At 49.6% G+C, this 15,819-nt stretch overlaps 5 protein-coding genes across 5 annotated transcripts; 2 read left to right on the forward strand and 3 right to left on the reverse strand.

Moving 5' to 3' along the window:
• Nucleotides 1-204: 204 nt before the first annotated feature.
• On the forward strand, nucleotides 205-3,158 carry N7481_001922 (uncharacterized protein; the record flags this gene model as incomplete). The annotated part of the gene is made up of 11 exons (XM_057261141.1): nucleotides 205-373; nucleotides 433-525; nucleotides 581-688; nucleotides 747-823; nucleotides 880-987; nucleotides 1,059-1,237; nucleotides 1,292-1,360; nucleotides 1,414-1,629; nucleotides 1,699-1,996; nucleotides 2,058-2,296; nucleotides 2,378-3,158. The coding sequence occupies 11 exons, from the start codon at nucleotides 205-207 to the stop codon at nucleotides 3,156-3,158; spliced, it is 2,337 nt and encodes a 778-aa protein (XP_057126073.1).
• Nucleotides 3,159-3,363: 205 nt separating this feature from the next.
• Nucleotides 3,364-5,618, reverse strand: N7481_001923 (uncharacterized protein; the record flags this gene model as incomplete). Its single annotated transcript, XM_057261142.1, is given in 5 exon segments — nucleotides 3,364-3,864; nucleotides 3,926-4,287; nucleotides 4,301-4,833; nucleotides 4,895-5,281; nucleotides 5,347-5,618. The coding sequence occupies 5 exon segments, from the start codon at nucleotides 5,616-5,618 to the stop codon at nucleotides 3,364-3,366; spliced, it is 2,055 nt and encodes a 684-aa protein (XP_057126074.1).
• A 1,476-nt stretch (nucleotides 5,619-7,094) lies between these two features.
• N7481_001924 (uncharacterized protein) lies at nucleotides 7,095-8,000 on the reverse strand (the record flags this gene model as incomplete). Its single annotated transcript, XM_057261143.1, has 1 exon — nucleotides 7,095-8,000. The coding sequence occupies one exon, from the start codon at nucleotides 7,998-8,000 to the stop codon at nucleotides 7,095-7,097; it is 906 nt and encodes a 301-aa protein (XP_057126075.1).
• Nucleotides 8,001-8,586: 586 nt separating this feature from the next.
• Nucleotides 8,587-10,446, reverse strand: N7481_001925 (uncharacterized protein; the record flags this gene model as incomplete). Its single annotated transcript, XM_057261144.1, has 3 exons — nucleotides 8,587-10,143; nucleotides 10,229-10,354; nucleotides 10,423-10,446. The coding sequence occupies 3 exons, from the start codon at nucleotides 10,444-10,446 to the stop codon at nucleotides 8,587-8,589; spliced, it is 1,707 nt and encodes a 568-aa protein (XP_057126076.1).
• A 704-nt stretch (nucleotides 10,447-11,150) lies between these two features.
• N7481_001926 (GRAM and VASt domain-containing protein) lies at nucleotides 11,151-15,176 on the forward strand (the record flags this gene model as incomplete). The annotated part of the gene is made up of 3 exons (XM_057261145.1): nucleotides 11,151-11,557; nucleotides 11,662-14,408; nucleotides 14,464-15,176. 3 exons carry the CDS (start codon nucleotides 11,151-11,153, stop codon nucleotides 15,174-15,176), a joined length of 3,867 nt encoding a protein of 1,288 aa, XP_057126077.1.
• Between the last annotated feature and the right edge of the window lie 643 nt (nucleotides 15,177-15,819).

Consider the following 15,819-nt stretch of genomic DNA (forward strand, 5'->3'; position numbering starts at 1 on the left):
GTACCCCAGCGGACATTTTCCCCGCGGGGTCGAGAAGATTAATTTGAGGTCTTTGGTATTGCATGATTTCTATGCATGATGACCGCCATTTAATAGTCCTGAATTACTTTTTTTTTTTTCTTTCCAGGATTTGGATTTTCTCTCTGTCTTCTTCAAAACTGTTTTCTGGAATGAGAGCTGATTGACGCGTCTCTTTTTCTCGAGATGATGCTCAAAGGATTTACCAAGGGGCTGTTGCTCACGCAGCTCCCCGCCCTGGTTGCTGGAGCAAGTACTCCTGCTTACAAGGATGCGAGTGCACCCGTTGAAAAGAGAGTGAAGGACCTGCTGAGTAGAATGACGATCGAAGATAAGATGGCTCAGTTGATGCAAGGTATTCTTCCTATTTTCCACTGGAATATTTGTCTGGATGGCTCACCAATTCTTCTCAAGGCGATATCACCAACTGGATGAACCAAACATCCGGCGAATTCAATTATACAGGGCTAGTGACGAATATGGAGATGAAGGCGGGCAGCTTCTATGGTACTGACAGGCAAAAGACTTCATGAAATCAGGATGAATACTAATTGTCATCTAGTTGGATACCCTGTTGCTTGGGACTGGATCGCGGACAACATTAAGCGCGCTCAGGACTACCTTGTGCAGAATACCACGCTGGGTATTCCTGCAATCACTCAGACTGAGGGTGAGTGCTCATAAATAGTCCTTGGACTGTCAAAAAAAGCTGACGCCCCATTTTAAAGGAATCCATGGCTTTCTGATCGGCAATGCCACCATTTTCAATTCCCCCATTGCATACGGATGTTCTTGGAATATGGACGTAAGAGGAATATACGTGATTCTAGTACCGCATCGAGGCTGACAAGACTTCTACAGCTGATTCAAGAAATGGGGAAAATCATTGGACAGGAAGCTAAGGCCCTGGGTGTGAACCAGCTCTTCGCGCCTGTGGTCGACCTGGCACGAGAACTCCGATATGGTCGTGTAGGTTTGCAAGGCCTCGAACGAGACTAGGGTTGAATTCTCTACAGATATCTGACTTATATTTCCTTTAGGTTGAAGAAACGTTCTCCGAGGACCCTTTCCTGGCCGGCGAGGTTGGATATAACTATGTCAAGGGCCTGCAGAGCAAGAAAGTTTCCGGAATGGTCAAACACTTTGCTGGATTCAGCAGTCCGGAGCAAGGCTTGAACACTGGACCCGTGCACGGTGGTGAGAGAGAGTTACGAACAACGTAAGTTTGAATTCTCTTCTGTTCGATTCAGTAACAAACTAACATGGATTTTAGCTGGCTTCCTTCTTTCAAACGAGCTATCATTGACGCGGGCGCGTGGTCTATCATGGCTGCTTACCATTCGTGAGATTCAATCCGGAACTCTGACAATGACCCATGGCTGATGACTTTTCTAGATATGATGGAATTCCGGCTGTTTCGGATTACCATACTCTCACCGAGATCCTGAGAAACGAATGGGGCTATGAATACTTTGTCATGACTGACGCTGGCGGCAGCGACAGAGTCTGCAGCTATTTCAAGCTCTGTGAAAGTGATCCTATTGACAAAGAGTCAGTGACTACGCAGCTAATCACTGCCGGAATCGATGTTGAGATGGGCGGTGGCTCCTTGTAAGCATCATGATGCCCTTCACCGGGTTACCGTTATACTTTTGAAAGATTCAGGCTCACACTAGGTAGTAACTTCCAAAAAATCCCCGAACTCGTCAAGTCCGGCAAGCTTGATATTGCTACTGTCAACACCGCCGTGTCCAGACTGCTTCGCGTGAAGTTCGAGATGGGCCTTTTCGAAAATCCATATACCGCCGCCCCAGAGAACAAATGGAAGAAGCTCATCAATAGCCCCGAGGCTGTGAAGCTTGCAAGAAACCTAGACAAGGAGTCTATCGTTTTGCTTGAGAACCACAACACAACTCTTCCTTTGTCCAAGTCCGGTAGCATTGCTGTCATCGGGCCTATGGCGCACGGATTCATGAACGTCTGTATACTCCGCCCTCAATTCGGCTCTGCAAAGGCCTAAATACTGACTCTTTTTCTAGTATGGCGATTATGTTGTTTACAAAAGCCAATACCGAGGTGTTACCCCACTGGACGGAATTAAGGCGGCGGTTGGGGATAAGGCCCAGATCAACTACGCCCAAGGATGCGAAAGGTGGAGCAACGATCAATCCGGATTCGACGAAGCGGTCGAAGCCGCAAAGAAATCCGACATTGCCGTTGTCGTTGTTGGCACCTGGTCGCGAGATCAGGTAGAACTCTGGCAGGGCTTGAACGCAACGTGAGTGGCGCACTGTTTAATTACTTCAAATTGATCGGCGGTGTCAGAATGCGGATCAGTCTGGGTACTGACTAAATATAGGACCGGTGAGCACGTCGATGTAGATGATCTCTCTCTAGTTGGCGCGCAGGGCCCGCTGATCAAAGCAATTGCGGATACTGGCGTCCCCACTGTCGTTGTTCTCTCGAGCGGAAAACCTGTTACTGATACTTGGCTATCTAACTCCACCTCCGCTCTTGTCCAGCAATTCTATCCGTCAGAGCAAGGAGGTAATGCTCTTGCGGACGTTCTATTTGGTGATTATAACCCGTCTGGAAAGCTATCCGTCAGCTTCCCCCGCTATGTTGGAGACCTGCCTGTCTTCTATGATTACTTGAACTCTGGCCGTTCGATTGGTGACTCGGGACGGGAACTCAGCAATGGATCCCTTGTTTTCGGTCACCAGTATGTCCTCGGCAACCCCCTGCCATGGTACCCCTTCGGATACGGCAAAAGTTACTCCACCTTCGAGTATGGATCCGTCAGTGTCGACCGGAGCAAAGTGTCGGCTTCTGATAGCAAGATAACCGTCAGTGTTGATGTAAAGAATACCGACACAAAGCGTGATGGCACAGAAGTGGTCCAAGTCTACATCTCCGACAACATTGCTTCAGTTGTTGTTCCCAATCGACAACTCAAGGGCTTTAAGAAGGTTGTCATTCCCGCTGGGAAAACTAAGACTGTCAAGATCCCCATCAAAATTGAGGATCTCGGACTCTGGAATACTCGCATGAAGTATGTTGTTGAGCCAGGCACATTTACTGCCCTCGTCGGTAGTAGCTCAGAAGATATCAAGGGCAACGCGACTTTCACTGTACAGTAATCATATTATTGATCAATAAATTAGTGAACAGCTCAGGGCTTAATACCATAAATGGTGTCTTTTGATTCAACTCCGCTATTTCCATTATTCTCCTTCCTCAATGTGGATATGTCATTATGTATAAAAAGGCGCCCAACTATGTAAAACGAATATGCAAATAAAAAGAACCCCGGACTCCATGAGCGCATGACCTATACTTTTAACCTCAGCATGGGGATCTGGGTGAATCTTGGTGCGTTTCCAACGCCCCGAATGTAGATAGCGCTGCCTGGTCCGCCTTGACCCGAGTCAAAGTCAATCTCTTTAGGCTCTTAGCGGTGGCAGGATGATTTTCGGTCTCAACGAGAGATGTAGTAGATGAGCCGAGATCTTTCTCAAGACTGAGAACAACCCCAATAGCTTGTTCGTCTTCAATGACCTTTGGGTGGCGCATGGCAAAATAACGAGCATATTTGTACAAAGACCAGTAGCAACTGATGACGTTGATGATTGTCAGTGCGATCTTGTAGATTGTGTAGTAAATGAGTAGAACGGTCCAGCTGATGCGCTCTTTCTTCAGTCGAAGGTGGATTTCGTTGAAGATGATGACATTGACAATATACATGCCAATGGTGGCACCGAGAAGAATACCGCAAAATTCGGGGCGGACGATAAAGGAAATCGGAAGGACGAAGGGTGCGAGAAGATAGATCAGTGTCTCATAGACCTATAGGAATATCATGTTAGTTTATTGTTCACCTCAAAGATGACGGAAATAGTGTTCATACCTCTTGGAAAACACAGATCTTAGCTCCAATTTCCCACCATCCCAGCTTCCAGCTAGTGAAAATATACTTCAGGTCATAATACATTCCAATGACAAAGAAGAAGTTCCAACGCTTAAATCTTTGCTGGAAGATTGTCATCTCACCAAATCCACCGCGGCTGCCTTTGCCACTGAAGAACACAGAAGCTGGGGTCTCGGTTTCAACAAAAACAGCCGAGCACATGGTAATGCGACCTCCGAGACGACGGCAACTGTCTCCGAAGAACCAATCTTCCGAAACAGAAAACCCGGGATGCTCGTTGAAAGTCTGCTTGAGAAATTCCGTATTCCAAATTGAAATCGCGCCGTGGGGGGAACGTAGCGCTGCCAAGTTTACCAAAGAAAGCACGTTGCAGTCCAGACATCTTGTACTCCAGGTCTTGAGCTTGCTGGCACCATGTACCCTTTGACGATTCCGGCCCGACACTCTTGATCGTGTATCCGACGCATTGGACCTTTCCCTTAAGTTGGTCACTAACGATGGGGAAGTTGGGAGGCAATGCGCAGTCATCATCAATCAGGAGAACGTTTTCGAACTCACTGGCAGCGTAGCAGCCAGCGAATTGCGCCACGATTTTCGACCCGACAGGCACCCAGAGGTGATTAACACCAAAGGGCTTGCATACCTCCTCTGTATTATCCAAAGGTGTTTCCGAATTTCCATTGGCAATGACAAAAATATTCCCCGGCGGGAAGATTTCCAGGGCGGCTTTTAGTGTTGGGCCGATAATCTCAGCGGATTTGTAGCAGGGGATGAGCAGGGCCGTCGATTTGACATTTGAGGAGTTTTGTTCCAGGTCGAAGTTCTCAGTCATCTCCTTAGGTGGCGGGTCTTTGTCGAATAGAATTAACAGGGGCAAAAAGGCGTATCTAATTGATCGGCTTGATTAGCATATACGTTGACGACGGGGGGTTTCTTATGGGCTCTCACAGTGCAGCCAAGCCGATAGTAATAGCAAAGCCTCCTTGGAAAACAAATTTGTTTCTAACGACCCAGTAGAGCCACCAGACAGCTCCTTTCCATAAGGGCACGCCGACGAGGACGAAGTAGACGAAAAGCACAAGAAGAAGGTATAGTCCCCACTCGAATAAAAGTCGGACCCAATACTTTCTCTGTAGTGCTACTCCCCTCAATTTGGCTTTTTCATAAGTATCATGCATACTACTTTGATGGCTTGCATGGCTTTGGTGGCTATCCTCAGTGCGAGAACTGACTCGGCTGAGTTGAGTTGGACTGAAAGCCACTTGCTTGACTGGTGTGATGGGCTCATCTTCTGAATCGGAGTTTAGAGGCTTCAGAGAGTTGGGACTCTTCAAACTCTCTTCCCAATCTAAAACATAAGTGAGTAAAAATCGAGTTGTATGAGCTTTTTAGCCACATACCTATCAATGCGGGTGGGTTGGTGAGTGGCCGGGTGGTGCGAGGGGGGCTTTGAGATTTTTAAGGCCGAAAGACTCGATGAGCGATTGAGACCGCTCTTATCTTTCCGATTGAGTGAAGTTGAAAGACTGCGTTGAACACGTTCATTCTTAGGAAGAGATTTCTCCCATTTGACCTTTTCCCATGGCGAGTCGAACTTAGCAGTCGAGAAAAGATGCTTAGGGATCGGCACGTCCTCCACAACGGAGCGACGCTTATCTTTCTTTTCCGACATTTAGCGTTTATAAAGTATTAAAATAAAAAGAGTGTGAGTGTGAATAAACGAATGGAAGATTGAACGAGGGTATAATGAATGGACAGCAACCAATTGTCGCTGGATAAATGAATGTATTTGCCGGTCACGAAGCGAGGAGAGAGAAAAATATACCTACCAGCATGAGTGCAAATTTATAAAAACTTGGCTTTCCACGGTGTATGACCTAGCCTCACTGAGTGGACCATGTGCTGGCAAGGCCCCATACTCGTCGTCTAGATCTAGATGGATGGGTTATGGGGCCGGTCAAGGCCGGATATGAGCCGCGGAGTATGAATCCTATGACATGATGAGACCCAGGATTTGAACTTGGGTTCAAAAAACCTGATCCAGGAAACATAACAATGGAAAGCTATCCACCCAAAACATTCGAAAGAACAAAGCATTTATTTCCCATGGCAGTGAAACAATATCAACATCTTCTGAACTTTTTTACAACCCACTTCTTTCTCTCAGCCTCAATGCCATCTAGAAGAGGCATTGATTGACAGTATAGCTACTAGGTGTTAGCGCGATACGTACGCTTGTGAGCTCGGGACAGCTCCAATAATAACCTAGGAGCATCAGCCTTACCGCATATGCGGTGGATCATCCAATCCATGTGCCCCATCCCATGTGCCTAATGCCTATCCAGCCGACATTCCCACGTTCGCTACCAAGGGTAGAAAGGATCTTCCTTGAAACCCTTCAAATTGCAAGCATGGCAGTGGGTTCCCAAGAAGATTGATCCTTCGCAAAAATAGGGACCAGCAAATTTCTTCGCATCCACTTCCGACTCCAAAGTGATAGTGTTCCAGCGCACTGTTGCATTGTCTTGACCGGTTAATCGGTTTCGCAGATTTTAGCGTCGCTGCAAGATGTGGCCAGATGGATATACCAACTAAACTTGGCCAGTGAAAAGAAAGCCACATTCAATCTGATCCAATTTTACCCACTGATCTTTACCATTTAGGCCGCAGAAAACCGTGGCTCCCGAACGAGTTATCTGAATCAATCGATGCCATTGGTTGTGGTGGAGATCTTCTACCACGCTTCGTCATCTGCCGGTTCAGGTACGGAATACTTTACACTCGGGAGGTCTTGCCGAGCTACCCCTGCACCCTGTTTTAATTCATAAAAAAGATACCATCGGCCTTGATCAATTATGTTCTCCGCTATCTAAGAAGATATGTACGCCTGGCAATCCTTTTGTACATTTGGGGCTGTGAGAGACAAGCGGAGTACGCGGAGGTAAGCATCATATCAAAGCCACAAGCGAAGCCACAGCGGGCCTAAAAATAGCGTGACCGAAACATGAAACACCGGCCATGGAATAAAAATGAACAAGGTTTTACACATGAAAATATGAGGACCTGTGAAATCGACGCCGAAAATGACAGCCCCTGGCGCCAGAAACGGCTCCCTTTCCACCCGTAACTTTGGACGGTGAAGGACGACTTATAGGAGGCTCTGCGCACTCCAGATCTTCTCGGCAAAACTTTTCAGCTCTTGCTCGGATATCCTTAAGTCTTTTTCCAAGGGCTGATGAGGAGGACGGCCAACAACCTTGTCGAAGGATAGATTCAGCTGTGTAGTCGCCGTATTTGTGCCATTCATGTAGGACTCTCCGGTAACAATTGTTGCATCATTCGTTCGAGATAATTTGAGGAATGCAGTATGACACGCTGAAAGAGGGGATGATCTTGTCAGGATGCCATAACCTCGTGAAACAAGTTCCCATCGGTGCAAGACGATCTCAGGGGTGTTGGGTTTGATGCTGATCGTAACCACAAGCTTCACAGATGAAGAAGGGGTCTCAAGCCAGCCACGCGCATCAAGAGCAAGTCGTCGCGCAGACTCTGACAGTCCTACTTCCATCACAAAACTCGGCCTTGCATTTGTCGAAGCCGGAGCCCAGCAGCAGTCAGCCTCCTTTTTCCAATTTCCAACGGTAACTGTAGTCGAACCGAAAGGCAACACGTCATTATGGACGTTCATCGCACGCAGCTCGAGAAAGATCAGTAAATCAAATGATCTGATTGCAAGTTCGTGTGCAGGATTTGGCATGACTTTCGCAATCAAGATTCGCGTTTCTGTATTATACAGTAACCGACTGTACTTGCTTGTTCGCGACCGATCATCACTCAGTCTAGAATGTTGCGCCGCGGGAACAGACGTGAAGACGAGGTACTGATCCCAAGTTTGGTCTTGCTGAAGCGCTCGTTGACGGTGTTCTAAGGACTTTTGTAAGCTCTCCTTGGTGGTGAACGGCTGCTGCTTCGCTTCCCTCGCCAGTTGCGCAAGAGGGTCCTCAGATTCGGATTCAACGGACGAGAACTCAGAAGGTGAAGACTGAAAGTCCATGGTGGATGAGAAGGTAAGATGGGAAGTGGGAAAGAAATGAGAAGACAGGCAGGTAAAATAGGCAATCAGCACCGATGAAAAATCGAAGGCGGCAAAGTCGTTTGCTTGTGTTATCATTGATCGCTGCAAGGCTAAGTATGAAGGTGGAGGTGTCATGACGGGTAATGGGGCGCTAACCGGATATAGTAATCCACAAGTCCAGGAATTACAACTTCCTCACAGCCTCGTGGGGATAGATTTTTTATCACTGCCCTAAAGATCCCACAGGGCCAGTATAACCGAGCTACAGTCTTTACTTAAGCCCATTTTAGAGTTGGTATGTTCAGCGTTCGGGCCAGAATATTGAGACTCGGTCATTAGGCCCCATTCTATCACATTTCATCGCAGCCGTAGGTGTCCTCTCTATCTTCCAAGGTTAGGTAGTAAACAACAGTCTACTAATTGTTCTAATTTCCGTCATGCCTAGAAGATCGAGCAAAAAGATAGAGAAGTGCCGCTATACAATCAGTTTGCATTTTATATCAGAAGGCTATGTTTTTGCAGTAGATGAGAGCTCGATATTCTCGAAAGTGCCACCAGATGCCCACTAAGCATCGTGGTTGCCCACTTTCAAGTTCCCTTCGGCTTCAGATCGATTGGGCGAGTCCGAGTCTACTAACTGCGGAGACGCCGGGTTGTCTGCCTTTTTACTACTACCACCATTCTCACCATCGGTGGCACGACTTTCGCGCCGGGTCTTAGCACCTTCTTTAAGCTTTTCCCATCGATCCCGATATCGTCCCAAAACGTTCTTCAATTTGTCGTTTTCGCGTCCAATGCGTTCCAATTCTTGCTCGCCCCGTCGGACAATGTCCTCTAGTTCTTTGACTCGGGGGTCGGACTCGGACATGGACGGTCCTGCTATAGAAGTAGCACCCGAGAGGGCTGGGGGTACATGATCCGAGGACCCGGTGTTATGGTGGTGCATTGCCCTCAACGACTGCTGTAGCGCCATCGAGGAGGACTGCGCATTGACCTCCCACATATGTAGGCGTTTGGAGAGGGTGTCCGATAATTGCTTCAATGCTTGGTTTTCCATCTGTAGCTCTTCCATTGTTTTGGGGTTCTGCAGGGCGTTTAATTTGCCCGGGGGCTCATTACGCGTACGTCGCGGGGATGTTTTCTTGGCTGAGCTCTGCAGCATTTCTGGAGAGGATGGCATTTCCCGCGCATCAACAAAATCGTCTTCGCCGTCATCCAGGCTGTTTCGACGGGCCTCCTTCTCGGCCCGTGTCAAAATGCCAGCGTAAGACATGGTTCCACCTGTTGTGGGAACCACATAGAACGACTCAGCTGCGTTGCCAGGGCTGGCACCGGGCGTGTCTTGGATGGATCGCAGCGCTGCTCGAGAGAAGAGCCGACTCACGTCGAGATTCTGCAACGAAGATCTCCGGTCATGAGTAGCATGGTGACGATCTAACTTGGCCTCGGCGGGGGATTTGCGATTGGCAGCCCCCGTTCCTGCCGGGTCCTCGGAAGCAAGAGGTAGGCCTGCAAATGCGAGAGGTGCCGAAATTTTAGATACCAGTCCTTCAAAGGTCGAGTAAAATCGCTGGAACCGCTCATCAGTAACAGAGGGTTTGGTGATTGGCTGCGAAGGTTCTGTAGTGTCTCGGGGTACAACTTGATGGGAACCAATTTCAGGGCCGCTGGGTAAAGGAGGGGACCAGGGCTGTCTCGGGGCCGATGCACGACTCTGGCGATTCTTGTTCGGCACGTCTCGAAGTCGAGATTCGCCGGTCTTGAGCCTCGACGGCGGCTCGGTCATCTTCGCCCCGGCTTGGTGTGCGGAAAGCGTGGGTGACACCGGTGAGCCCCGACGAGGCTGAGACGGGATACCTCGAGCCGATGCTAGATTACTGGCAATCGATGATGATTCGCGACTAGCCAGTCGGGGTGGTCGTGAAGGTTGCGCCTGGGCATCTTGGCTTGCATTCTGGTTATGAGTGGAATCCGACGCGGCAGGTTGAGTTGCTGGATTGGGAGAGGCAGCGGTCGACGACCTGACTGTAGTCGCGGTAGTCGTATGGTTTTCATGCTGGAATCTCAAGATTTCGGCGAGTTTCTTGTGGTGAACCTCGAGAAGCTTGAGGGTCCGGAGAGCCTGGTGGGTCGTGACACAATGAGGTCAGCGCCTGCGCCCGGAACAGGGAGAACGAGGTCTAGGTCAAGGTCGTTTCCGTACTTACCTCATGGTCCGAGCTATTCTGAAGGGCAGATGCAAACTCGCCGGCGGCCAAGTCGTGTTCCTCGCTGGCGGCGACGGGGTTTGACTTGCGGGTCTCGAGGACAGCATTTCGCGCATGGGTGTGGGCCTAGAGAGGTTAGAGCGGGGAAGCTCGGGAAGCTTGGGCGGCATTGGAGGGGTTTGACGTTGACTTACCAGGCTCAGCGGAGCAGTCTCCATGGTTATGTGCAAGGTATAGGACCCCTCGCCCTACCTATATCGTGGGTGGTAGGGAGCAGAGAGTGGTTGTGCTTGTGGGGGAGAAGAGGTAGTAGGGAAGAAGGAAGAGGGAAGAGGAAGAGAGAAGAGGGTGAAGGAGGGAGCGGATCTATCCGTGACCAGCAGTACAAGTATAAGCTACCAATGAACACACGTAAGTAGTAGTAGTAGTTAACTGTTACTTATAGTAGATAGTATAATATAGTAGTACAACTTGAATATTGCAGTAAATACACAATTTAATCCATGATTTTACCAAGTATCCTCTACCAAGTTAACCTTCTAGCATGCCGAATGCGGCCAGTCCCGTCGCAATGGGCTGTGACAGCGAAGATCGGTCAGTATAGACATGGATGCAATGAATTTTAGGTATTAGACTATTAGTACTTTAATAGAGTCTACCTAGATATTTGCTAATTCCTCCAGGACTATGTACTATACTATTTAGTTTATAGTAGAGTACACTATATACTAAGGTCACGGGCTTCCTCGGTCTGGGCGTCTGACTAAGAAATTCGCCCTTCCCCCCTCAACTCCAACTCCAACCAGGAGAAAGCTACTCCACACTACATTGATACTCGTACGAAACTCCATGCGTGAACTCCCCACCCTTCTCTCTCGCCTCCGAGTCTATTTAGCTCCAGGCTTGATTCTCTGTTCGCCTCATGGCGGACTCTGAATCCTCCAGCCTGCATAGCAGGTCGCGCCGCGCCTGGACCGTCTCCGCCGAGTCCGATGCCATGGAGAGCTCCGGGAGAAGCAATGGCCGCTCCTCCATTGAATCCTCTGAACGTCCCAAAACCCAGGCAGGAGAGGACCCCGATTCCGTCAAGGCTGGTTCCAGCGGTTTCTCTAAACTCCTCAATGCCCGTCGCCGCCGGAAGAAGAAGAACAACCGGGATCCATCGGAGGAGCCTCAGGTGCCAGGTGTGATCACCGAGCAGGACCTGCAGCTCAGCCGATCGAATGAATCTCGCGAAGGTCCCTCGGACGGCCCTTCATCCAACAACAGCTCCGCTCCCCCGGAAAGCGAGGCCATCACCCTCCTCACCGATGATTCTGAACCAGACAGGTACGAATGAGCTCGGTCCTAATGTGCCCTCTTTGCTTGATTTTCCATAAAATCTCGAAGTTCCAGACCCTAGACTAACCTTGACATTTGCGCATCGCATGTAGGACACCCCCACTTACCTCTCACAACTCCCATACCGGCTTTTATACCTCCTCATCCCCCCTCATCAAAACAGCCTCCGTCGATGGTGCCGACAACGAAGGGACACAAAGAGACCCCGAGTCGACAACAAGTGGCCCAAGTGCGACAAGTTCAGACAAATCACTTTCCGACGAACGTGTACCAAGACAGGGGATCCAGTCAAGCATGACACTCGATATACCGGGAGACTCCAACAGCAAGCGACGAAGCGCCTCTCCAGGCAGACGCTTCAAGGACGCCTTTAGCACATCAGACAAGAAGGAAAAGGAAAAGGAAAAGGAACAAGAAGACCAAAATGAGGACAAAAAGGATGTGACCGATGACCAGGATCGCGTGTCATCGAAATCAGGCGCCAGCAAGAGCAGTCGGAGTATATTTGGAGGCAGCCGACGGAGCAGTCTATCGTCGAAACGGGCAAAGGCAGCCCAGGAAACCGTTCCACCTATGCCTGTCCCAGCTCCCATACGTACCGATTTGGCTGAATCAAGACCTCGCGCTCTGGAAGCCAGCCCCCTTCCAAACACTCCACCCCACACAGCCATTCCCGCCCCGGCGACCACAGTGACCCCCCCAACGCCGACAGAGCACCGCCCACTCAATCCACAGATATTTGCCGAGGGGGTCACGGGCTCGCCGGAGTCCATCAAGTCTCGGAACTCCATTTCTTCGCCCGGAGTCACCACCGTGAGTCCCTCCGGAAATATGATTTCACATCGGCGGGTGCGGTCTGCTTCAGCAGCTCATGGCCCGAGCAAGTTGTCCAATGTCACGGCATTGAGTCCGCTGGATGAGAACAAAATCCTCCCCAAAAGTGCATCCAATCAACAAAATGGTTTCTTTTCATCCGTCTTTTCAGCCGCCCAAAATGCCGCCTCCTCATTTAGCAACCTAACTCAGCAAAAGAACCGTCCGCCCTCCCAACCTGCGCCCACCGACTTTGATAACCCATCGATGGAAGCCAGCACCGAAGAACTCAGCAAAAGTCCGGCCAAGGACAGCAGTCCTGAAATCGCGAAGCCAACGACCGTTGAAACGATGGGTACCGGAGATTTGAACTTCGGACATCTGGATATGGATGGGCCTTCTGGCGAGGTGATCTCCACTGCTGACGGAGTGGTTGTGACGAAGCCATCAACACCAATTGACAAGCGCAAGAATACCGCTGTCTATCAGCGGGATGAAGCAGCCGCCAAACTGGAAGACAAACGCGCGGCACGGGCTGTTACTATGGCTTACGAAAAACCAACCGAGTCGTCCGCCCTGGGATCTCCTGGCGACGAAGCATTGGAGCTTCAGTCCACCATTTCACTACCCAGAGAGGGCACCATCACGGGTGATCACACTCCGCCAACAGGCAGTATCATTGACGGTGACATTGGCAGTGGCATTAAACGAAGTGGCAGTGTTCGCAGCCGGCTTGCACGCCGTCACAGAGGCTCGTCCGGAGCCACAACATCAACAATTGGCGCTATTGGTGCTATTGGAGGTGGCGCTTTGGCTCTTGGTGTCCCTGGTGTTAATTCAAGCGTGCCCCGGTTGACTGGATTCGCTGTAGCAAGCAAGAAACGCAACAGGGACTTCCATCAATTGTTCCGGAGTGTCCCCGAAGATGATTATCTAATTGAAGATTACAGCTGTGCTCTCCAGCGTGAGATCATTCTCGCTGGTCGTATCTACATCTCTGAAGGTCACATCTGTTTCTCAAGCAATATTCTCGGATGGGTGACGACCCTCGTTATTAGCTTTGATGAGGTTGTGGCGATTGAGAAGGAGAACACTGCAATGGTCTTCCCCAACGCGATTGCTATTCAGACTCTGCATGCTCGTCACACTTTCCGCAGTCTCCTCAGTCGTGAGTCGACATATGACCTGATGGTCAACATCTGGAAGATCAATCATCCATCTTTGAAGAGCTCTGTTAATGGAACCCGAGTTACAAATGGCACTGGTGACAAGACAGAGAAGGTTGGAGATGAAGAAAGCGAATTGGAGAGTGAGGTCTCTGACGAAGATGAGATCTACGATGAAGATGAGGAAGGCGATCACGCTGATAGCTTCTTTGAGGCTGGAGCCAGCGCCAACGCAAGTGAGCGATCACTGCCGGCGCGAGGGTTGAGTCGTCAGCCCTCCGGCTTATCTACAAACGGGGTGACCAATGGAGCTCCACAGAATGCCAGCGGTGAACCTAAGAATGGTGACAAGCCCGGTGCTTCAAAGGAGCCTGATTTCCCCGGTCCAGCTACGCATGCACCAACCGAATACGTAGATCCCAACGGGCAATATGAGAAGGTCATCAAGGATGAGACGATCCCGGCACCCCTCGGAAAGGTCTACTCTCTTGTTTTTGGTCCGGCTTCTGGAGAATTCATGACAAAATTCCTTGTCGAGAATCAGAAATCAGGCGAGTTGCAGTTTGAAGGAACGGCAAAGGGCTTGACCAATGACAGTCGGATCAGGAAGTATTCCTACATCAAGCCCCTCTATGGATCCATTGGTCCAAAACAAACCAAGTGCATAAGCACTGAAAACCTGGAGTATCTAGACCTGGAAAAGGCCGTTCTCGTCACACTAAGCACCCAGACTCCCGATGTCCCCAGTGGTAATGTTTTCGCTGTGAAGACCAAATATCTTTTTACCTGGGCCGCTGGCAACCAAACTCGCTTCCTCATGACATGCAACATTGAATGGTCCGGCAAGAGTTGGCTGAAAGGTGAGCAAATTCTCCCATGGCAAATGAGGTTTTTAAAACTAACAACTCTCCATAGGTCCTATTGAAAAGGGTGCTATTGATGGTCAAATGACTTTTGGAAATGAATTGGTCAAGGCCCTGAAGGTTGGCGTTGTTCCCCGCGGACGCGGGAACGGAGGCGGGCGGACCAAGGGTCGACGCAAGAAGGGCGACCTAGCTGCCCCTGCAGCAGCATCGCTGCACGCTGCAGCGGATGCAGGCTCTGGCCAGAATGAGTCCTGGAGTCTCCTCGAACCGATCCGTCCAATTCTGGAACCTATCACCAGTATGCTCAAACCGCTTTGGAGTGGCAACATTGTCATTCTCCTCGTTGGAGTACTTTTGTATATGGTATTTTTCCGGTCATCCTCGCCTTCTTCCATGCACGCACACGATGCCGCTTACCCGGGCTTCAGCCTACCACAGCGACTGGCTGCGTACGAGGAGATGTGGCGTCGCGAAGAGAGCGAGCTCTGGAATTGGTTAGAAGATCGGACTGGGATGGATGGAATGGTCTTCCCGAGTCTTCATCACAGAATGGCCGAACCTGAAGCAAGTCGCCGGGCACCTCGTCTCAGTCCCTCGGAAGAACGTGACCTGGCCGCGCGGTTACGCGAGGAAAAAGTGTCAGATCGTGAAATGGACCACGCCATCCGAACTACCCGCCAACGCCTTGATGTTCTCGAGGAAATGATGAATAAGCGTAAGACTCAGCAGTCTGCAGATGAGTCTATCCGGGTTGAGTTGTAGGAACCACTCAGTTGCCTCCCTCATAACTACTAGCCAACATCCGATTCAAGTATCGACGGCCCCAAAGTCACCTTCACCTCTACCTCAAAAACTTCTCTACCTCATCACAAACCCCCTTCTCACCATTCACGAACAAGCACCCTCGAAAAAGAGCTTGTATCCACTCTTTATACCTACTTTTCCTTTCTCATTATTTTTTTTGTGGACAGTGATTGCCCATGTCCTCTCTCTCGACAGATACTTTCTTTCCACTGCTCTCTCTGCCAGGAATGCAGACTTACATGAGCCTTTCATTCTTGTACATGCACACCAATTGCTTTGCTGATACTGTTCAACAGTATCCTGTGTTTTCTCCCTTTGTTTAAGCGATCCGCTGTCTCATCTTACCTGGTTCTTCCTGTATATTGTCCGAAAATATTTTCTTCGGCGTTTCGCAAACCCCCTGAGCACTCCGGGCGTCTTATGAGCACCTTTCTTTTTATCTTCTTATACTTTTGTTGGGTTTTTTCGATGTTGATATGTTCAATGAACGCCAGCTAGTTAGCGTACATAGAGATACAATATCCATGTATTGGATCTTGCTTTTGAAAGTCTTTTCCCAAACTTTGGAACCGTAAGACTTCGTGGTTGATGTCGGTTAGAA

This window comes from Penicillium waksmanii (assembly GCF_028829765.1).
Source record: "Penicillium waksmanii strain IBT 27052 chromosome Unknown utg000002l:1.0-3326099.0:1.0-3328782.0, whole genome shotgun sequence".
Classification (NCBI taxonomy): domain Eukaryota; kingdom Fungi; phylum Ascomycota; class Eurotiomycetes; order Eurotiales; family Aspergillaceae; genus Penicillium; species Penicillium waksmanii.